Source organism: Acipenser ruthenus, chromosome 13, assembly GCF_902713425.1.
Source record: "Acipenser ruthenus chromosome 13, fAciRut3.2 maternal haplotype, whole genome shotgun sequence".
In the NCBI taxonomy this organism is placed as follows: Eukaryota; Metazoa; Chordata; class Actinopteri; order Acipenseriformes; family Acipenseridae; genus Acipenser; species Acipenser ruthenus.
In genome coordinates, this window is record NC_081201.1 from 33,728,120 (window position 1) to 33,752,789 (window position 24,670).

At 38.8% G+C, this 24,670-nt stretch overlaps 1 protein-coding gene across 2 annotated transcripts in view; it reads right to left on the minus strand.

Annotated features, from left to right (window-relative positions):
* Positions 1 to 7,945, minus strand: part of LOC117417704 (glutamate receptor ionotropic, delta-1-like) — a 232,660-nt gene extending 224,715 nt beyond the window's left edge. The window contains exons 1-2 of one of the 2 annotated variants that reach the window (XM_034029911.3): positions 7,536 to 7,945; positions 1,856 to 2,011 (exon numbers count right to left, since the gene is read on the minus strand). In XM_034029911.3, coding sequence (XP_033885802.1) covers positions 1,856 to 2,011; positions 7,536 to 7,611 — 232 coding nt within the window. In that variant the 5' untranslated portion in view covers positions 7,612 to 7,945. The remainder of the gene's footprint in view (positions 1 to 1,855; positions 2,012 to 7,535) is intronic. The other variant, XM_058985181.1, reaches the window with a different exon arrangement.
* Between the last annotated feature and the right edge of the window lie 16,725 nt (positions 7,946 to 24,670).

The window sequence follows — 24,670 nt, forward strand, 5'->3', positions numbered from 1 at the left end:
CACAGAAATTACCTGAAGAAAATGCATTATTATCAAGCTCGGCTCAATACTTCCACCTAGCTTTCTTGCTTTAGAAGACAGCACCAACTTTTGTGGGAGATGTCAGAAACAGAAGACACAAGTGCACGACTCATGTGTATCTTACTACTTGACAACAGTATGGTTGCACTGCAGAAATAGTGCATGCAAAAGCCTCTCTTCAAGGTTGCCCTCTCTGCTCTTTTAATCGATTGATTGTATGCTCATTACATTTATAAGTATCAACTGAACTGGCTTAAAATACATATAGGGTCATCACGAAGTCAACGTTTGACATTAAATGACCCTGTTTAACAAAATGCACCAATGGAATGATACTGAACCCAGAAGCTTATCAAAAATGTGTACGCACCTATTTATGCAGAACACCCCATCAGACAAACGTGACCTTTCCCCTACAGCACAGTATATTGGAATGCAATAAAACAGCATGATGTGTTTGTCCACTTAAATTAATTGCTTCAGTGCAACCCAATGAAAGAGACTGTATTGTATAACAAGTCGTTGTCATGCCGTCAAAAACCTATAAATACCTCCAATGTTTTTATTCACATGCTCCCGTGAGAAAGATATGGACAGCATATCGAAATGTTGGGCAGCTGGTAGTGGACAATGTAACTTAATACTCACTTAATAGGGCGTTGGGCCACTATGGTATCCCGATCTGTGGAGTTCTCGGCGGACCGTTTTTGATGAAACTGGCTGCTCGCACCCCATGTTGAAAATTGCAGTCAATTGATCAGCAGTTGCTCGCCTGTTTTGTCTTGCACTTCGAATTAATGCACGGATATCACGATCCTGGAGTATGTGCTTCCTCCCACTGTTGCCCTTTGCTAATGATGTCTTTCCCTTAGACATCACCTTAGACACTGTTGCTCGTGAAACATCAGCAAGTTGAGCTGTCTTGGTCACTGAAGCTCCTGCCAAACGCGCCCCAACAATCAGCCCTATTTCAAAGTCACTGAGGTCTCCTCGCCATGCTAACCATAATTATAGGCAACCAGGCCTGTCCAGCATTTTTACACATGACCCTAAGCATGCTTATATATATATACACACACACTGTAGTGCAAAAGTCTTAGACATGTTGCATTTTTCTACTCTATGAGAATCAACAATTTACTCAAAGCCTCCACTAGTGTTTTCTACTATTATAAGAACCTTGACTTGCATAAAAAAAGGAAAAACATTGAGTGAAATAGCTCGCACCACTCGATTTTCAAGGTGTGGTATCCGAAGCATAATCAACAAGCACAGAGAAACATCATCTGTAATTGACAAACCCAGGACTGGAAGACCCAAAAAGCTGTCTAACAAGGATGAGCAATACTTGAAGATAATATCCTTAAGGAATATAAAGAAGACAAGCATTGAATTGACAACAGAACTGGCAGAAGGCTCAGGTGTCGTTGTCTATCAAATCAACAGTATGATGGTCCCTCTTGAAATCAGGACTTAAAGGATGTGTTACAGTAAGAATACCTCTGTTAAGAAGGGGGAACGAGACTAAAAGGCTCAAATATGCACAAGAACACAGAAATTGGACTATGGAGCAATGGTCAAAGGTGCTTTGGACTGTTGATGGATGGACAACGACACCTGTGCCTTCTGCCTCCCCAAGATTCTTCCACAAAAGCCTGTCTGCATCAGAGCAGAAAAATGCAACATGTCTGACTTTTGCACAACAGTGTATATAATATATATATATGTGTGTGTGTGTGTGTGTGTGTGTGTGTGTGTGTGTGTGTGTGTGTGTGTGTGTGTGTGTGTGTGTGTGTGTATTCACTTTAAAATACATTAAAATACATTCACTTACCTTCCTGCACCGCCTGGAATGGGTTGTTGGCCTCGATGAATTTTATGGAGTACGTGATTTTTTCACTCTGTAAAATGTCGTCATTGAGACTAAGGTCTGATATGGCCAACTGGAACACCTCATCATCTCGGGTCGCACTTTCCTCAAAGATGGCGCCTGTGAATCAAGCACATAAGTTTATGCAACTTTGTGCAATGCTTAAATCAAGGGCTTTTTTGAGTATCGTAAATGTACTTTATGTTTATATGTGCCAGGCATATAATACATTAGTGGCTAGTCAAATTATAGTTTAGAAAATCTTGGACGTCCCGCTAAACAAGACACGGAGTTACAAGGCACAGTTGAATGCGGATCCCCTCTTATATTAAGTTCAATCGGTATTGCTGTAAGTTTCAGCACCATGGAGCTGTCTACTGAGTGTTGTGGAATGGTTGTGATGGTAAGGATGTTATTTACTGATCCTTTCAATAGACCAAACATTTCTGACTCCTGGGACTCGCTCTTACAATAAACAAATGCAAGTAGGATTACAGTGGTCACACCACTGCTTTCAACCCTATTATAGACATGCATTAGATCTGTGTTCTAGTCACAGTTATATGAAGATATTTTCGAGTTGTCTCTGACGTTGTGAATGGTATACGGTTCTGGTTTGTTAAAAGTCTTTGTAAACATAGACAATATTGTTATTGATCAAGCAGAAATCTATATTAACTGCATGCTAACAAAGTTCACCTGTTTTTTTTTATCTAAGTTTATCAGAAGGGTTCTTAGAACCTAAATAAAACAGGCAAGATCAAATATATTTATGTGTCAAGCAATTTTCTGACAACACCAGAATCAGAGTAAATGCAGTTATGTATAGTATATGTTTATCTATGGGTTTTTCCTGTATATTCAAGACAGGATCATAATCATATAGAATGTAGGTAGATATTAAATGCAGAAACTGCACCATTTACCCCAGTTCTGTATGACCAACCCATATAAAAAATACTATACTGTCCAGAAGCACTATAGTTTCATGTAGTTTACTGCGATGCTTACTATAGTATGACATTATACTGTTTTGGGCAGTATTACAGTATTTGGATATGATAACTGACACAAATAAACTAATATAAGGTACCGGACTTGAAATGTGGACAATGTGATGTGTGCTAAAAACCACGACTATTGTAGTACAGCCAAAATCAACACAAACACGTCCTTTCTTAGACACGCTTTGTATTCAATAGTAATTAACAAGACAATGATCTGTATTTTTCTTTGTTCCCCAGTAATAACTGTTAATACTGATTGGATTTTAGGTTAGCAAGGCTGTAAAATTAGAGAACACAAAAGGGCTTGGTAACAATGACAATACTGGGAATTATGTTAACATTAAGCATTACGGTTGTTTAGAGTTTTTAACATGTTTTCTTTTACTATGCATCTACAGTCTAATAGTACACACACAGATGCTGTCATAGAGGCATTTTAGTCAAAACAGGTAGCATTTTACATAACATTAAGGTGCAATACAAGTTGAAGCATGTAAAAACAACCTGTGAGTTTAATTGAATGTTTCTTTACCAGTTACAACTCACTGCAGTTTAAACTACATAATGCTTACAGACGGGGAGCTATTTTCATTAGCTCCAATAATTAAACAAAATCCAATCTAAATTTCCTCAGATGAGCTCTGATACAGTACTGGTATTTCGCTTTTCAGTGCAGCCAATTAAATGTATACTCAAGCACTAAGCATGCATTATTAATGTTACTGGCAAAGATCCGCAAAATACAGTTTGATGAGTAGCCTGATGTCACTGACATCTAGTGAGTGAATTTGTGGAGTCTGTCTGTTTGATGAGAGGGATCTAATATGAAGAATTGAATTTCTAACCCCTAGGTTTCTCTTATAAATACACAGGCATACAATGAAGGACATACAGACAAACAGACAGACAGATAGACAGACAGACATACAGATAGACAGATAGATAGACAGACAGACAGACAGACAGACAGACAGACAGACAGATAGATAGATAGATAGATAGATAGATAGATAGATAGATAGATAGATAGATAGATAGATAGATAGATAGATAGATAGATAGATAAAGCATGTTTATGATGTATAGTCTGAAGGCAAATGCCACATCTGCTCAGAGTTTTGTCAGGGAGACCAGATTGGATTCACAGTATTAGAGCTCGCATTCCAGTTATGGGGGTTGGCTGAGCTAAGGCTTTATAAATCAGCAATATCACGCTGTAAATCATTTCCCCTACGAGTCTTCCTGGCTATGGGTTATTGATTCATGGAGCAGCCGGGCCGCTCCTAAATTTAAAAATAATGGAATAGAACATGAACTAAATTAAACATGGGGACGACTGGCACAGACATGGGGTTCTGTGACTGGTTTCTATGGCGATGCATTTGACTGTGGATCATAACATGCCTTCTGGTAGCATTCAAATATGCTCTAAATAGTAAAATAACCATATGTGCAAAACAAACAATTAAAGAAATATCATGACCTTGTTCATTTCAAAACGCAAAATAAAGCCTACAGAAGAAAAAAAAAATGTAATTTTAAAAAAAGATTCTTAGATGCTTACAGACTACATGAAGTTTAATATTCATATTCATGACGCTTTTTAGACTGGTGTTAAAGAGAACAGCAGCAGTCCAGAAGAGTTTCGTGAATATCAAATTACATTTTATTAATCATTCTACATGTTTCGATTTAGGGAGCGGACCATAGGACTCTGTATCCATTGAACATCTGTTATTTTTTATTGTATATTGTAAAGAAATATTAGTTCACAAACATAACCACTCTATCTTACCTTTTGACAGCCGCGCAGCCTGGGGCCTAGTTTTATGAACCTAGCATCCAATAATATGCCTACTAACGTCAATTTAGGGCTAAGTTCAGATAACTTGTCCGATTCCAAAATCTGTTGAACTCGCCCAATACGTTAGCTATGTTCCTTCAATCACCTAAGATTTCTCAGCAGCAGAGCGGTATCACATTGAATAATAACTGTACAACACAAGGGAAATATAGGGACCTGCTTCTGTGTCAGAGCTGGAGAAAATGCAGTACATTTGCCGCAAAACAGCCGTCGTTTGTGTTCATAAGGTCCCTGTAAAACACTTGACCGCCTAGAACGCCTCTGGATACTCTTCAGGCGGTAAACACAAAAGATAAGAAGTTATCTAAGATAAGTTTTTTTTTCCTCTCTTTAAACCTGTTGCATTGTTTATTGCCTCTCTTTAGACTGCTATTCCGCTTAGTCCCGCTATCCATCAATTAATTTATGCAGTAATTGCCTGTAGTCTAGTATCATTTATTTTATTTTTTTATAAAATATAGATTTTAACTGTGAAATAACCGCTTTAGTTCTCAACATTGCCGGAACGCAGCAGATTTTAAGAACAGTAGAGTTACAAGAAAATAATAATAATAATAATAATAATAATAATAATAATAATAATAATAATAATAATAATAATAATAATGCGCATCGGTTCTGTTTATTCCCAGAAGAATCATGTAAGCTTCCTGATATGGTAACAGTTTACCAAGCAGAACTAGACAATTAAGAAAACACGGACATGTTTCACCACAGGGAGCTTACAAATTGACGACTCTGTTGGCCCCGAACACCTGTTCTAACCGCGATCAGTTAGCTAATAAGACACCAATTAAACGTTACGAATTTAACTACACTTTAGAATTTCAATGCCCCCCGCAAAATATATATATATATATATATATATATATATATATATATATATATATATATATATCAGCTATCAAATCATGTCTAACAGGCAATATTAGCCACCTATGTAGGATCGCATTGGACAGTGCAATTACTAGCTACCGCTTTTAGATATATCACATCATACTGCTAGCTACGGGTTCCTGGAAGCATATGGATGTCTGTACTTTAGGCATTATTTAAAAAAAATACATTTACATAGGCTCTACATACACAGGCTAGTCGCGTTCCTGAAGATTAGCCAAAAGTATCTACTGTGAGTGACACACACATTTGCATGCCGCTGTGATACTCAAATGGCCAATACAGTTGACACATCTTTAAAAATAATCACTACATCATTGAATAAGTATATATATATATATATATATATATATATATATATATATATATATATATATATATATATATATATATATATATATATATATATATATACACACACACAGACTGATGCGCAGCACAGTATGTATATTTCACTCTTTGTATGTAAACTTGATACTGCCAAATCACCGCGATCGAATCTCTCCGCTCGTTTTTTTAATGCCTCCTTCGATTTTTAATAGATCTGCAATGATGTGTGCTGGGCTTGCCAGGCGCCTTTTAATTATTTACAAAAGGATGGAAGTTTTGTTTTAGATACACTGGCATTTTTCAAAAGACTGGATTTAACATGGGATTTGTATTCTAACCAACGCAACCCCCCCCCCCCCCCCCCCCCCTTCACATTAACTCGACGGCAGTACTGCACTCTAATTTCTCAGGATGCTTGCATAGCGCATTAAAACGAATGAGGGGGCGAATGCTCAGCTATACCCAGATGGTGTACGTTACCATATGATTCTGGTCAATGTAATACTTGAGTGAATGATAATAAGAAAGCTGAAGAGCGGGAAAGGTGGAGGGGTGGGGGCAGTTGGGGGTTGAGAATCGCTGCAAACACTGACATTCTGACAGATCTGACGATTCTTAGACTTGTCGCTGCAAATAGTTTACATGTTGAGTACATCCCTTGCTTTACCCGTTGCATACAGCACGCTGCACCCCCTTACTGTTTCACTATTTTCCCGTTTCAACAGATGAAGAGTCGCTTTAAAATTCTCTTTGTCACTCCCTCTTCTAAATACAGTTAAGATGTGTCCTGCTTTTGATGTGTGACTGATCTGTTCCTACAATTCCTAGTAGTTGTTTTTTCATTTTATTTGTTAGATTTTTTTTTCGTCCAGACTTTTATATATGATAATCAGTCTCTGCACGCCTCACTACATTTGGAAACTGTCAGACTATTCATAAGTGCCACCCTTTATTCCCCCCAAAACCTGTTTGAATATACATTTATATTTAAAACATGGTTTATTTAAAAATCACTTTTAAAGTATTGGATGTGGAAGTTACAGTTGGTTTATCGTCACTCAAAGTTCATGAAAGCGCTTTTTCACAAACACACACACACATACACAAAGACACACACACACACACACACACACACACACACACACGCGCGCAACCGTTAATTCCATTGCCATTCAACCACTTACAGTATACCGAGTTCCTTTAGTTGCATTTTTCTGATTTGCAACACGAGCAGCTTCCCTATCCTTCTGTGTAGCCACTTTCCTATAGTTTAAAGAGACATCTGTTGTGTTACATACGTTTGCAACCCTCTTGCGCGATCTTGCGGACTCACACAAATGGCAAACTATCACTCTTTCAACTATACCCTAAGTACATTCCACAATATCCGATTCGGGACCCCCCCCCAAAGTGTCAGAAACGTCTCTGTTATCTTCTCTATAGAATGCTCTCCATGCAACAAAGTCAGTGCTATTAATTCCTTATCTCGTGCGTTCGACTGGCTTGTTTGCTTTGCCCGGCTCATCTCTATGCTGGAGGTTCTTACCGATGTGAATGATGGAGTCCCCTCGCACTGAACAATGCAATATCCAAGAGGAAATGCAGAGTATCAGGAATTCCATGTCCAGTTTTTACCAAAGCAGTTCATCCAACCTTCTTAAGTAGTCAGACCAATCCAATAAGGGATCCAATTGTGCTAGCGGCGATGGTGAACTGAAAAACGGGAAAGATGAAAACGATTCACAAGGAATCAAAAAAAAGAAGAAAGAAGAAGGCAAAAAAACAAGGGGGAAACAGCGAATGGAAAAAGAGATATCCCCGGTTCTTTAGACATAGACACAGGTACAGAATCCAGCGCTCTTTCGCTCGCTTTCTTTCTCTATCCAGCTTCACGGTATCTGAGGCACAACAAACAGCAAACTGCAGAGGAGGAACCCCCCTCTCTCCCTCTCTCTCTCTCTCTCTCTCTCTCTCTCTCTCTCTCTCTCCCTCTCACAAACCACGTGACTGCAGTGCGTTCTACACCAAGCCTATCTGTCCTAAGAACGGAGGGAGAGATGGAATTGGAAAGACTGTGAGGCAGACACGGGAAAGAAAAGGAGCGGGTAAAAAAGACAACCAGAGAGCAAAAGAAAGAAGTTAACCAGGGAATACAATTATTTCCATGTAAATAGAACAACCTGTTTTTAAACAATGAGGCAGAATAAATATTCACAATGTAAATACAGAAAATCTAAAATATTAAAGCAGAGGTTACTCTGTGTTTGGGGGCAAAAAGTATAATCCACGGAAGGGCATGCTTGTATATTACCATACGCCTGTTGGTCCAGGCGCAACTATAAAGCAGGAGTACATCATCACACTGTTCTCGTCTTGACACAGCGGCTCAGCAGCAACAGGAGCTAAATTGTACACACGCTGTAGTGACGGGAGTTATATCTTCGTGGCAACACAGAAAGGACAAAGGAAAATAAATACTATAACTAAAGGAAGAGTAAACATGGACACGAATAGAACAAGAATGATACCGGTGGAGAGGGAATACTGTCAGAAATGGAAATGCAGGAGGAGTAGGACAAATATGAGAATTGTACATCCATTCAATAATATAGGATGGATTTCAAAAGTTCGGTTAAAAGCCAAAAAATTATATTCGCAAACAGTTAGCATTTCAGAACCATAACCGCCTGGACAGCGCACACTGTTTTGTCACTATAGTATAGGCTATAGCAGCCATTTGGCGTGCAAATATATATATATATATTTTATATAGGGAGAAAATGATATATGATACAATAGATATGTAGTGATAGATAGATAGATAGATAGATAGATAGATAGATAGATAGATAGATAGATAGATAGATAGATTGCATATGCCGGTTACCCATAATTCAACAGTTACTGCTTTCTTCCAACTTAACTGAATATACTGTGTGTGTGTGTGTGTATATATATATATATATATATATATATATATATATATATTCGATTGTTACATCATTAACTATGTATTAAATTACATCACAAACACATTCATAGATTGAAATAGAAATAAGTGAGTGCAGTTACCATGGCATCAAAAGCCTATAAGCACCTCCGCTGTTTGTCTTCAAACGCATTATCCCTTGACAAAGGTATGTTAAACATAGCGAAACATTGGGAAGTTGGCTCTTTTGGATCTAGATGAAAACCACAATGTAAAAATCTATTTTTAAACCTGCCTGTCTCATTGTGTTTTTAAACAAGTGTACACAACTACATGTTTAGATGGATAGATCAAAGTTAGTGAAACATACTGTATTTATAAAGACATAAAATATGGATTCCACACAACTCCCTAGTTTATATGCAGACAGTGATCCATTACAACAACTGAATCAGAGGGAAAAATGCTTAGATGCTGTCCAGCCCTCATAGTTAACAACCTATGTAGGGCCTAATGGTGTTGAAAACAAATGCATCTGTCACAAGGCAAAGATCATTTATTTTAATTCTGAAGTGTGAGATTTGAGATCTTGCTGTAATAGAAACATCACAAGTGTACGGTAAATGTCTAAAACTGGCAATGAATCTGCATAAATGTTCTTCCTTTCATTATATTTTCTGCAGTGGTTTAGCCCAGTTAGTGATGAAAGGAAATAAACTTTGGGTGTCCATCAGTCTGGCAGTGTGATAAATGTAAATACTCAAGGAGGCTGTGTAGTTAAAGAAAAGGGCTTGTAACCAGGAGGTCCCTGGTTCAAATTCTGTCTCACTCACTGGATCACTGTGTGACTTTGAACAAGTCACTTCACCTCCTTGTGCTCCGTCTTTCGGGTGAGATGTTGTCGTAAGTGACTCTGCAGCTGATGCATAGTTCACACACCCTAGTCTCTGTAAGTTGCCTTAGATAAAGGCATCTGTTAAATATTAATAATAATGTGGGAGAACCAGAATCTTTGATGTGAGATTAAGACAGATGAAACTGTCTGCTCGTGAAATATTACAAATGGCTTTGTTTTTTACATCTGGCTTATCACACTTGCTCCAAGTTTAGGTTTTGAAGAAAACAAACCAAATGACCACATTCAACTGCAAATTAACTGCCACAACCAAACAGAACTGCTGATGGCTTCTGGTAAAAACGAGAGAGAAATGTCACAAGCAGACTAATACATTGAAGTCCTACCAGCTTGGCTCTCAACCATAAGGTTGAGAATTAAGACCCTGAGATCCCCTGTCAAAGAAAGGGTGCTACTTTAAAATGGAGTGGTCAGGCACTCTCAATGGTAAACCCCACAGCTCTCAATGGAGGACCCTTAAATGTCTCACTTTATTTACAGTATATATCTCTTTTTTTATTTTACTTGTAAGAGCACTAAATGTTTGGTTCAAAGGCAGGGGGTTCAAGTGCTGGCTAAAAAAATGTATTAACCCAAGAATCACGAATTGACCAGAACATTGACATGCTGGGAGAAACATAGTAAGAAGCAACAGTAGACCACAGTGAAGAAGATACTATTGTTACACATGTTACGGTTAGGGTGCATAGCATGTCTATGGGTGTTGAATGTGACCATATCTTCGCTCCTATACCTTACCATTCTCTACCATACTGTTGCTACCTGCTCAGTTTCCTTCCTCTGCAACACATGCAGTACTTTATCCCTGCTCAAGTGACTTGACCCCTGACTCTCTTCATATGCTGTATAGAAATGTTTTTTATTCCCCTTTAACTTGAGTTCTGCACATAGTGTCACCAAGTGGTCAGATGCTGAAATACAGCAAGGCAAGTCACCTCTCTGTTATCAACACAGCTGTGAATGAATGCACCATGGACTAATGTGCTGAGGCAGTGCTGCTCCTGGACTAGTGGTTAGAGGAGTGACTCTTCCTGACAGCGTGTGATGTTGGGCCAAGCCACTTGATCTCCTTTTGCCTTTGTGCCGTCCAGCTGTGAAAATGGAATGCGCCTTTGTTGGAATATCCTGGAGACAGAAATATAGATTTCTCTCTAATGTTGCTGTGCCAAATCTGTTATTGTTGAACCCATTGCCTTTGAGCCAGTACTTAAAACAAGTGTTGGGGCGAAGAGGAATATTCATTCATTTTTAATTAGCCAGAACCCAATAACATATATATATATAGAGAGAGAGAGAGAGAGAGAGAGAGAGAGAGAGAGAGAGAGAGAGAGCTGGTTTCATAGACCTAGATTAGTACTAATCTTGAACTACCTCATTTTTCCTTACCTCAGTTATGTAGTCCAAGATTAGTGCTAATTAGGGTGTTTGGAGTAAAGTTAAAGCCTTTACTTAGTCAAATGACCTTACAACACAAAAAAGGGGTAAAACTATTTTTAAGGCTCACCTAATAAAGGCAAAACTGTGTAGTGTGCAGGGCTGCAGTCTGAAGCCGCAGTCATGGAAATTGACATGCATATGGCATACAACGACAACATCTTTTAATTAGCTAAACAGTGGTGGACTGCTGCCTTTAACGATATACTAATCACGTTGGTGTTTCCCCCCGCAGGGGTGATTTATTGACATCACTAAATACAATAAAAGCAGTCAAATGCAATCCATGCAACACTGAGTTTGGGAGGGTAACTGCATTTAGATTCTCTCTCATGTATTGAAAAAAATTCTAGAATTTACTGGCTGACCAACTCAAGTGACCTTAAAAAGATCTACCTATTCAATATGAATCTCTCAATGGGCACAATGGCATTACAAACCACTGTAGCTGCCCTAAGAGTTAAGCCGTCCTAAAAATGGCAAGTGAAAACAGGGTTTTTTGTTGTTGTTATTTTGCTCAACCTCATGTCTGAACACACAATCTCCTACTCCTTCTTTATGTCTCCAACACATTTCTCCTCAGCTCCTGTCCAGGGTGTCCATGTGTCACTATCTTTTGTCAATGTTTTTTTTTTTATGGAATCACAAAGAAAATAAATAAAATGCATAATTCTCATTGAAAGTGGATTAGCATGAACAATGAAAAGTCAAATTCTGTTGTCATCCATCGAGGAGTCATTATTGTGAATGGTTCATTAAAATGTATAATGTGAAAGTTGCGTATTTCATGCAAAGCTGGGAGTTGATTAAGATGAAGAGGTGCTGTCACATTAAGTCACCAGTGTCCCCAAGCTGGACCAAATAAAGGCACTAATTAGAAGTAATTAGGCATGCATGGGTACCCAGATCTGATTCCAAGAGCCATTTTTCAAAACTATTGCACATCACCAACTGAATTATAGCAGTTACACAATGCCTCCAAACATCAAGAGCAAAGCTAAAGCAAATATTTAATTGCGACCAGACATTTCTTAAGAACACAGAATTCCATCACCTCTTGAACTTTCAACAAGGCATCTTTCCAGTCTCCAGAATCTTGCCAATGTGTTTTTAAAGTTTGCAGCAGAATAGATTGTCTGATACATGAAAATATTAATAGAGGATACACCATGAACGTTTGTAATGAGTTGGCATCTCAGCCCATTAAACTGAATGGAAAGGCAAGAGCTGGACTTGAACCTGCAAACCATGCGGTTCAAAGACGAACATCTTACCCTTCAACTAAAGAGCAAGTACTGCAGTCGTGAGGTAAGTATGGGTTAAAAAAATATATAATGGCAGAAGTGACCATCCTGTTAAAGGCACAGTCGTGTGGTGTGCAGGGTGAGTCATATAGTCGGCTAGCTGTGGCAAGTTGATGATCTTAGCTGGGGATCCATTAGGGAGTGTTGTATTGGCCTGGTGCTCCAATCAGGAACTGTTCCAACTCGCTACAGCAGCCTCTGTTGGTCAGGTGCTCCATGACCTTGAGTAGATGTCTGCCTGGCCTTTGACTTTCAGAAGCCAGTAGTGACATCACATGAGCTGAAAGATAATGGGTTATCATGCAGGAATACATATAAGAAAGAATTCAAAACAGGCAAATGCCTGTAGTGGTGTGCTAACTTGTTGCCAATGGTTGCTTATGCAATATTTTACACTATGCATATTGTGTAAGAAGGCTATTGCTGCAAATGGGTTAAAATGAAAAAATAAGTCATTGTGGTGGGTACTCATTAGTGTTTTAAAATGTCCACTGTAAATATCATGACGGTCTTTGAATGTTACTGTTTGGCCCACGCTGTTGAAATCTTAACAATAGTGAAAAACAAGCTTCCTTTTCAGGTTTCATAAGCTGGCAGTTAGGACCACCACACATAGTTACTTATGCAATATTGGGACACTCACAATGGAAGGCTCCATGTTAAATCTTATGATTCATCTTACCTTATCTTAGTAAAAAAAAAAAAAAAAGAAAGACTCATTAACTGTTCCGTATTTATATAACTGTTTATCATGATTAGCAGGCATCTAAGAATTTAATTTGTGCGGTAGATCAGTTTGTTTTTTATTACCTTAGCATTGTTAATTAAGCAGGTTCTGCAGCATATGGAAGCAGTGTTCTGTGGAGAGGCAGTCAAACTATTTCTGGAGTCAATAGTCAGTGGAAACGAAAGACATAAATGACTAGCCAAACACGGCTCATTAGATCCTGCCTTTACTATGCATGTCAACACGTCAGTAGAGATTGATTGAAAAAAACAAACTAATGGAGAGCTAATGTGTCTTGTGTCATCAGCCCTACCACTGTCTTGTGAGATTTCCATTAGTCTAACTGTGACCAGTTAGGTTTATGGGCCACTAGTGGAAACCGATTGAGACATTTTCTCACCTGCAGGGGTCAGAATACAGTTGTAAATAAATGCCTTTTTAATCTAATGGGTACCATTAGCAGAGAAGAAAGGAACCTAATAGTGTCCCCTGTTTGTTCCAAACAAATATCAGGTTGAATAAGTCTCTTAAAAACAGTGAACACGTTACTAAGTGTTTCTTGCACTCAAAGTCAGAACTCTATTCAAAATTACATTAAGGAACTCTACTTTGGATCCAAAGGGTCATTGGCTGTCTGCTTTAAATGCAGTGCAGGTAACAAAGCTATTGAGAGAACAAAAACTGTGTTTGGTGGCAGTGCCAAACCTAGAATACTAATTAACATTAATGCTTCCATTGGATGAAGTTGAACCGTCATGCTAAAAAACTCACCAATGCTGCCAAAGGATGCTTAGCTCTGCATTGCGGATTTAATGTACTGTAATGACTTTTTCTTTTTTACGTGGTTGGTGTGGTTGTTTGCTTTAATATAGCTTTACTGAATAATTATAGACTGCAGCAGGTACAGTACATACATGCAAAGTTCAAGAGGCTGTGATCGTTTCCCTTCCACAGCTGTTAAAGGGTTCATTCTTGGAGGGAAAGCAGTCTGTTCTCCCAGAGATTGCTTGTTTTTTTAACACAGTTTCTTCATCCTCTTGAAACAAGCTAGTCTTTCCATTTCTTTTAAAAAAGCTAAGCCTAGATATGAGGCTATGACTTTTCACAATGCAATGCATGGTCGACTTTTATTTTATTTATTTATTAATTTATTTAGATTTTTTTTAACGGCTCCTAAAACATAAAGAAAACCAACATTGTAATGATGCATGCCACTTTCCTGAAAACAGTTTGCCGTTACAGTTAGCATGCACAAGGGAACAGTTCAAATATCAGGGAGGGTGGAGTAAAAAAACAGTAAATTAGTTCCTAGGAGGGCATCGGATTTAAAAACTGTTCTGACTGCGGTTATTATATTATGCCCTTAAACTGCAGCTGCCAGGAAAAGTCTTCGAAATGTGAGTTTATATTTTATATGAAACTGACAAAAATGCATTCTATGTCACAAATATATTCAAATACACACTGGTGTATGCTGGTCAGAGCGGGTGGTTTGCTGGTTTTCAGCTGGTTGCGCTGGTTCAGGAGTTTTGGTGCTGGCTGAGGAGCTGGTTAAGCTGGTCTAAGAACAAAAAAAAGTTCAATTTGTTCAAAAGTGAACTGTTTGTTGTCTAAATATGGCAGCACAGTGTCACATAAAATCCCAGACCCATAAAAAGGAGGCTGTGTGGTCCAGTGGTTAAAGAAGTGGGCTTGCAACCAGGAGGTCCCCGGTTCAAATCCCACCTCAGCCACTGACTCATTGTGTGACCCTGAGCAAGTCACTTAACCTCCTTGTGCTCCGTCTTTCGGGTGAGACGTAATTGTAAGTGACTCTGCAGCTGATGCATGGTTCACACACCCTAGTCTCTGTAAGTCGCCTTGGATAAAGGCATCTGCTAAATAAACAAATAATAATAATAATAATAATAAAATAATAATAAAACACAATTCCATGGTGTCAGTAAATCTGAATATTTCAACTCCCTTCTCTGAAATATCAGTTATCTTAACTAATGTACCCTACTTGTTGTTTAGAATCACTTTGCATATCATTTCTGTTTCAGTCATCACATCCTGGAGTACCAGAGTGTAAGATTAATCTGCCCCCTGCAACACTTTGGTTGTAGTAGATGTAAGAAATACATCAGTAAGAACTACCCCCATAGAACAAATATTTGTTGCAGGGGGGCAGGTTATCAGTTGTACTCAGTTGTACCAGCTGAACTTAGGGAGAAGACATGTCTGACAGCCCTATTGAGACCACAGTGGTGTTTTAACATAAGAAGTAATTCTAGAAAAAGAAAAAGAGCACATTGTTTAAGAGAACTGTAACATTTAAGACCAGTACCAAGTTTGAAATATCACAATACAAAATGTGGAATTTGTGGAACTGTAAGTAGCTTTAGTGTGGTGTTTTAAAGCTTTTATTTAATTGTAGTTTATTGTTGTTTTTATGTTTTAGTATTGGTCTTGGAATAGCTACGTTTCAATAACTTTTTTGGGGCTTCAAACAGGTGGAATGTTGCCATAGATTGCCGACACGGCACTAAAAACACCCGCAGCATATCAATGGTGTTATTGTGTGTGTGTTTCTTCCCTCACACAGTTCAGCAGTTCTTTAGCTACAGGCTGAACTTCCTGCTGTGTTTCACTGAAATAATAATAGGCCTGACAGCTCCGGGCAGTGAGCTACAGGGCCGCAGTACTAAAACGGATTTCAGTTCTTGCAGAATCCACAGTTCTGCTTTTAGACTGATATGGATTTCAGGAGGCTTAGTCAGCCACATGCACTTATCAACTGAACACCACATGGCGCCAACCCCTCACCCGATGGCAACCTGTGTAACTCCTTAATCGTACCCCCCAAATCCTGCTGTGCCCTCCCATGAGCCCCCCAAAACACCCCAAAACAGCACCCATGATTCTCTCTCTCACTTCCTCATTTACATACTGGCCTTGTGGCAGCCAACCAGGGTTCTCCCTTTTCAATTGACTGTGATGAGGCGCGCTGCCGTTTTCATCACAATATTATATAATGACTGCTTTATTACAGCACACTACTTCTAGTGTACATGACATGCGTTTCGGAGAAGCGTCCATTAACAGCAACATTGATTGACACATTTATTGTGCCTTTCAGGATAGTCACCTTAAGGTGCTGTATTGAGTCGGTTAAAATTGTAAACACATAATTAAATCTGTATCAAACAAGCCTTAAAAGGCTGGAAAAGCTCCCACACATACAACTGCAGCTCATTACTAATTAGCTATAAGGAAGCCAATTAAGAAATGGCCTTTCAGACAGATATGCCTGCAGACAGGAATTAAACAGACAGATTCAGAGAAATTGACACACTGCGGCAGGGAAACTAGAGACGTGGTTATATGGCAGGGCAATGCTCTCCTGCCCTTTCACTCCGGGGGGAAACCGCAGCAGACTTGTGTCTTATGTGCAAGTGCAGTGTGGGCGGGGGGGGGGGGGGGGGACAGGAGACGGGGGACAACCGTGTCCTTAAGTATGCAGAAGCAAAGCAATGCACGGTTTTATCTGTTAAAATCAAAATCTAAAAAACAATTCTAAAACAAACCAGGAGACAATGCCATTGGGATACCGTTATAATACCAGCCACCCTGAAGGAGTCTGTTAGCAGAAACGTTACCAAACCACATAATTACCAGCAGCAAATGGGATAGTGCACAGAGATCCTCATGCAGAGTGGATAGGTTCATTCTCATACTGTATGTGAAAATGTAACCACTGCTGTAAACTTATGGCTCCCAGTAACTCATGCTTGTCCCTTCATACAGTACAGTAGCATTGCTATTGAAAATGTGTTCACTTTTTTTTTGTCTTTTATTATTATTATTATTTATTTCTTAGCAGACGCCCTTATCCAGGGCAACTTACAATCGTAAGCAAATACATTTCAAATGTCTTGGTTTTAGTTAAAAACTCCACTATCAGGATTTTATTTGTACAACCTGAAGACGAGGCAAAACATTTTCAGGAATCCCACAGCATTTTATGAATCCTGCATGAAAGAAATATATGAATCTGCCTCTCAGCATCCCCTTCCATTCTTTCTGGGAAGCAAGTATATATAAAGAGGAATGATCCGCTTAATCTTTGACATCAGTAGTAGCAATGAGAAAAAAATATATATATTAAAGCTATAGACACAAATATTTGTTTTATTGTAGGGCTAATTCACAAGCTCTCATACCTTTCACCATCTTGCTGTTAAATTACAGCTAGATACAGTATCTGAACAATATTTAATAGCTACAAACTGTTATTATACTGTCTCGCCTCTTAAAAACAATTCCCTGAAACTCTCTGTCCGATCTGAGCTATGCTTAAGAAAATAAATAAGAGTTCAGGGTGATAAGAGTGGTTAACCAGCCAACGATGGATATGGATTTTCAGTTAAAATATCATTCAGGCTCGCCACTTGAAGAATTTTCAGCAGAGCTTGCAGAAATTGGAAAATAAATTATAATGAATTCAGCTGAGGGGGAAAAAAAACATATTAGTTTGCCAAAGGTTATCTGAGATAAAGGGAAATTTTAAGTTTCATGTTTTGCTCCATTCTCCTGGAATAATTTATCATCTGCTTACAGTCTTTTCAACCACCGGTATTTCTTTTAAATGTGATTTTATTATTATAGCTTACTTTATAAAATGGCGTATGGGCTGCTCTGCTTTAGCCACAGACTGTTCTAACAAATAATTGGACTGGGGTCGGTTTGCTCTTTTGTTGTTGGCCTATTCCAACAGATAAACTGAGCATTCATCCCTTCCCAGCACAGCAAATTGGCCCGTGTTAAATCAACGCTGTAGGAGTCCAATGTAACACTTTCCCAGTGTACATATGACTCCACACTCCACAGTGTAAAAGTTACACTTTTCAAAAAGTTAAAAAAGAACACTTTCATAGTGTAAAACATTTAACACTGTGGGAGTTAAATGTACGTCTCTTTCAGTGTATAACTAGCACCCCTTTATTGTAAAATGAACTACCTAAGTGTTTGGAAATAACACTGGGAGAGTGATATTAACACTGCTGTAGTGACAATTTAACTCATATGAGCACACAATTGTACTCTCTGTATATAAACTATGTACGCTTAACAAGTGTAAACTAATATCTTCATAATTTGTCAAACATCGTTTCATTGTCACAAAAGTAAATTAAACTATTGTACCAAGCACAGGAATGATCAGGGAGACACACATCAAGGCTCACAGATACAACATGGTTTATTAAAGCAGCCAACACCAAGTCAGCACCATCCAAACATTCAAATGCACACCCATACAGCCCTTTCCCCACCCCAGAGCACTACCCCGCCCCTCAAGGTGACATTCACATAGTACATAAAACAACACAGGAAGGGTTCAACAGCTATAGGGTATGGCAAAATAAATAATAGGGGCACTTACAATAATCACACTTATAACAACAATAACAACAGTATTTCCCTTACCCTATTTGCCACTCCCAGCATCCTCTGCTGCTAATTAACATATTTTTGGAGGCCGGCTGTGGGCACAGCACACAATCAGCCAACAGGTGGCAACGGTGAGTCAGTCCAGCCATGACAGTTACAATATATAAGCCTACGGCTCCATTACAGAAACCACCAACTAAAATCCTGGATGTTGATGTTATTACTCTGGATTAGTGTACTTTATTTTACACTGTGAAACATACTGTGGTTTGGATATGAAACAACACTGTGTGGTGTCAAATGTGAAAATTGAATACCTAAAATCAACACTAACAGTTAACACTGGGATTTAAACACTGGCCAGTTTGCTGTGAGTCTTCAAATACGTAGATAATTACCAAGTGCTGTTCAAGCCCAACCTTGCTAAGCCCCTGAGAGCTGTTGAAATCAAGGACCACAGGGCGGAATGGCTGAATGAACCTGGAAGGACTCTGAAGGGCTCTCTGCTGGAATGTTACATGTGCTGGAGTGTATACTGGCTGCTGTGTTTGCTCAGTCAGACAGTCAACAGACAAATATATAAATGGACAGAGAGATAGCTACACAAAGTATAGATAGATTCAGATGCGAGATGCGTGCATGTGAGAATAATGAAGAAATGAGTCAACTGCATTAATAAGATATGACCTCATTACTGCCTGGTGGTGCCAGGCTCTGACCACACTGTCTGTCTTTCTCTGCCCTGGCCATTCTCCACCTTGGTTAGGCAGAGAGTTGTACTGTTGTGTTCAGGGCACTGGCACCAATTGAATCCAGACTAACCCCTATGTGACAGATGCCCCTTTTTTTCAAATGCTGTGTGTAATTATGGTGACCCCTGCTGGTGAGAGGGAATAGAAGCGCTAATAACTACCTATGAAAACTGTTCTGATCCTTTTCCTTTTGTGGAGTGGAACAGAATTAGACATAGATATATTTTAATAGGCATTTTCATGTTGATTGATGGTTTTCTGTGTAAGAAGCAACATTTATGCAAGCCGTTCTTGAATGTTTTTTTTTGTTTTTTTATCATGTATAATTGTTTTTGTATTACTTGACTGTTTGCATAATTTTATATCTTACCTGAGTCTCATCAGCAAGCTCTGAAAGCCGTAATAAAAGCAAAAGGAAGACACATGAAATACCAATACTTTTGTCATGAACAAATAACATTTTTTTAATTTTTTTTTTTGCTTCAATCACTTGCAGCCCCTTAAACATATTCAGACAGCTGAACCTTTTGCAGGAACAAATGCCTTTTGTTGAAAAAACATGCTCAGATGTCAGACTTAAATGTCTCAGTCTGCTGGAACTCTCTAGCTGTATAAAATATGAATGGCTGTCACTGCGTATTAAATAAATTAGCCTGTATTCAGGGGCAGAGATTGTTACTCAACCTGCAGTTCTGTATGCAGATACAGATGTATACCCTTCTCACACTAAACATTCCTTTTCATTGTTCTGGAGCCGATAAGGATAGCATCATCTGTCCCCAGTAATACACAGAGAAAAATCTCAATGTTCTCAACAGCGCATAAAGATGTTAGGAACTGATTTTAGTGAATTGCATTACACAGCAGGGAATACATAATTCACAATAGGATGAGAGTCAATTTGTAACTGTCTGCTCTTTACACAATGCAATCTAAAATGTATAACTATTGGCCATGCTTTTTAAAAATGTAGTATACTATAAGTAAAGCCTGTACACTAGACATATTGTTAATAATTATAGTATGTATTTTATACTACATACATTTTAATGCAGAATACAGTATTTAACGCTAATAAACATCATAACTTTTTATTTGATCCCTTTTCTTTCTTTCTTTCTTTCTTTCTTTCTTTCTTTCTTTCTTGGCAGCATCCATCAACAACATTACAAAATATATACATTTTCCTCATTCTCCTTATTTTTTCTCTACCCCTGCTGGATCAGATAAGCTATCATGTCACTAGAGATGTTATTCTTTGGACTCTGCTGGGAGAGTATGTTTATAGTAACACAATTCAAACAGTACCCTTGGATTTTCCAACACCGACTTCAGGTACAACAAGCCTGCTGGTCATATATATATATATATATATATATATATATATATATATACTGTGAAAATATAACACCACACAGCATCCCAGCCCGTCCAGCATCATCACAGGCCCTAGCACTGTAGCCCTTCACTGCAGCAGAGATTATTATTTCTTTAGCTGCAGGCACTTGTTGAAGGCAAATGGAAAAATCTGAAATAATATGGATTTTGACAAAACAAAATGTTTTACTCTATCTGATAGAAGATGGAAAGGCTGTAAGTTTTAACCATTAAGTTACTCTACCTCTTTGTGTGTCTGACCGCTCTCAGGGAACGAGACAGGGCTGTAATCATGGCTGTTTACTTAAAATAAAGGCCTTTTTTCTCTTTCATCTTTCAAGAGATGACACCGGATAAGTTTTTCTGCGCCGTATTGATTTGATGGCTGAATAGCTGTTCTGTTCTGTTGTTTTTTTTTGGGGGGGGGGGGGGGGGGTTATTTAATTATTTTTTTTTACTCTATAAATTTGGAGGGGGTGGGGAGACATAGAAAAGCATGCTGTATGTGTCACACGCTTTTGGGATTTCCGTTGACACGTTTCAAAGAAGAGCGCTGGATACATTTCAGTGCAGGTCAATTCAGCAAGGCTTCAATTCTCCATTAAGGACAGACCATGAACACTCATAGAGTGCAGTTATTGTACGAATGAGGATTGTTGAATAACCTACGAGCGAAATGTCCACAGCACTCTATGAGTGTTCCTGCAGTATTCTGTTTATATAAGAACAGTACAATTCTTCCGGTCATTCTGCCGTTGGGTTTAATTGAATGTGAGACAGTGTGTCAATTCTTTAAACAAGCTCAGAGGCATTGCAGTCTGGTAACAGGCTGATTAAAACTACTGGGGACATACAATGTCACAGGGGCATCACTTGGAAAAAGTAATATCTGACGACAATCTATTTTTTTTTGCTCCATTCTGATGAAAAAAAAAGAACTGTGTTTATTTTGTCTGCTGCCTGCCAGTGGACCAAGAAACCTCCAATCAAACAGGGGCAGGCATGGCATGACTCTGTCATCAATCAAGCTCCTCCATTCACCATGGATGCCAGGAGTTTAATCTCCTCTGTTGGAAGCCGTCTAAAACGTGCAAAGCAGATTTCACAAAAAAGTATGCCTTTGCTTACCATAGAGGGTCTGGTCCACTCCCTCCAAGTACTGTCACTTCTTTAACAAATGAAATGCATCGTTCACAGCTCCAGGGCAAACAAGAGCTGAAGTTTGCCTGTTCCCTGCTTCAGGGGCCTCTCGTGAGTGTCAAAGGAGGCTTGGAGAAGGAGGGATTGGCTGGGCTGGTGCAATGTAACCTGCTGGTGAAGTCCGTAAACTGGGGTTGGACACACGATGCACACGCTATAGGGCACTGATGAATTGGCTGTCTCTCGCACAGCTGATTAATTTGCAATGCAAGAGTGTCCCTTTCAGAGGTAATAATTCACTCTGTGTTAGAGCACCGCCTCATGGTTTCATTGAAACAGAGTGCACAGCATGTCTGCGGACAATGATGAGTGTGATGGCAGGATTAACCATGAAAAGAAACTCTGTGGGGATCCCCGAATGACTCACCTGGTAAAAGTACTGCCGAGTTGCATGAAGGGTGAGTCATACAACCAGGTTGGGGAGGTGGGATCCGACTTAGACTGTTTCTCTTCACCGCTCTGCAGCGACCCCTACAGGCCAGGCGCCGAGTGAGCTTGGGGGCGGAGATTTGCTGGGCTCGTCTTTGTCCTCCAGAGGCCGGTAGCCTACAGACATCCGCTCTCAAGTTCCTGGGTGTAAAAAAGACAGCGATTGGCTCGTGGGATCGGAGGACGCCCACTGAACTTCGGGTCCCTGAGCTGTGTGGGGAATCCCGGCGGTGAAGGAGAAATAATAATAATAATAATAATAATAATAATAATAATAATAATAATAATAATAATTGGACATTCCAAATTGGGAGAATATCAGGCATAAAATAATTGGAGATTCTAAATTTTAAAAAAAGAAAGAAACTCTGCAAAACTACCATCTACATCAAAATGATAAGAAATGCTACTGTGCTAATCATGAGCATACGTTTTTTATAGGATTGGTTACATTAGAAAGCAAGAGAACTAACTAGTGCTCAGCTATGTGCTGCCAGAATTACAAAAGCACTTGATCCAAAGTTGGCGCACTTGCTTCTACAAGGACACTTTGGCTAGTGCTCAGCTATGTGCTGCCAGAATTACAAAAGCACTTGATCCAAAGTTGGCGCACTTGCTTCTACAAGGACACTTTGGCTGGTCTAGTCTGTGTTACATATATCTATAGTAGGCAGCTAGAACTACTAAACAGCAGCTCCTGAAATGAGTTCAAAGCACCTGAACACAGGTGATAAAAAAGCTCTATATTACTGGACCTTCAGATGTTTCAAAGTGAAAAATAAAATGTATTTGGACCGTTGAGCCACACAGAGGAATGGTGAAACATTTTAGCATGTTTACTTTACCACACATAAAATACAATGTTGTTTTTGGGATGCTGAACTGCAGTTACAAAGTCATTTCAGTCGTCTTTTACACTATATCCTCTGTATCTTAACTAACAGTTTTTTTAAAATGTTAAGGTTATACTGAACCAGAAGAATACATTTTTATTTTTGTTGAAAAGCTACCAGGCTCTGTTCTATTTCTTCTGTGCTGCATTTTTAAAAATGATCTTTAACATCAAGAAGGAATAAAACATTTCTGTTTCACTTTTCTCTGCCAAGCTTGGCCCAAGAGTCACCTGCACTGGAGGGCATGCAAAAAGAACTCAAGATCATGATCAGATGAAAACCCCAAACATCCAGAAGCACACAAAGTAAATGCTGACTGGAAAAGTGACCCCTTTCTAATCTCTGCAGAATCCTACACTAAATTAGCAATGAATGACTACCAGAAAGGGCCGAGTGCATGTTCATAAGCTAGCTAACTGCAGGTAAAAAAAAACAAAAACAAAAAACAAAAAAAACAACATATTGGTCTTGTAGAAAATGTAATGCAAAATATCCCTGAAAATCACTTTATTGCTTTTACAGACTTTTACTAAATTATTTTTAAAATGTTTTTAAAGAAATGGAGACCCTAGCCCCTCTGCATTTTCTTTTAACAGCAAATTTCTAGAGGACACAATGCCATCACTTGGTCGTAGACTGAAAGGATCTAAAAGGGAAAGACAGCAGTTATGCAGCTACCAGTGGTGAAGTCGAGCCAGAACGCGCCGGAACGTTGTTTCGGTACTATTTTCAATAGGCAGCAGTGCAAACTAAGTCACATGACTCACATCTCACGCACAACTGTCTGATTCAGTAGTCCTATTGATACAATGAAAAGAGCACGAGGAACTTCTTACTAACTACAAGAAGCCTAAAAATGCTGATGAAGACAACAGCAACAGTGAAATTCTCTCAGCAATGCCAAGACTGGGCTCCGACATCATCGTTCTGCCACTGACACACAGATACGTAAAGTAAAAGCAGTGTGACAAGATGGAGGAAGACACTTTGTGTAGATATTAGATACATGTATAACCTATTTATTATATGTGTTACTAGAAGTTCAATATACAAATAAAATGTGACTTCATATAATAATTCTTGTTTAAGGAAATCAGTGTTTTAGAGGTGTTCCGGTGACAGGAAATCAATAGCTAAGCTTAAATAAGTGCTAAGACCAGACTAGTAGTTATCCATTTTAAAACAGATCTCACCTCAGTTGTGTACTGCTACTGTATTGTGATAAGAATTCCCTATAAAATGTGAATACAAAACTCATAATAGTTGTAGACTCTCAATTTCAGCTTC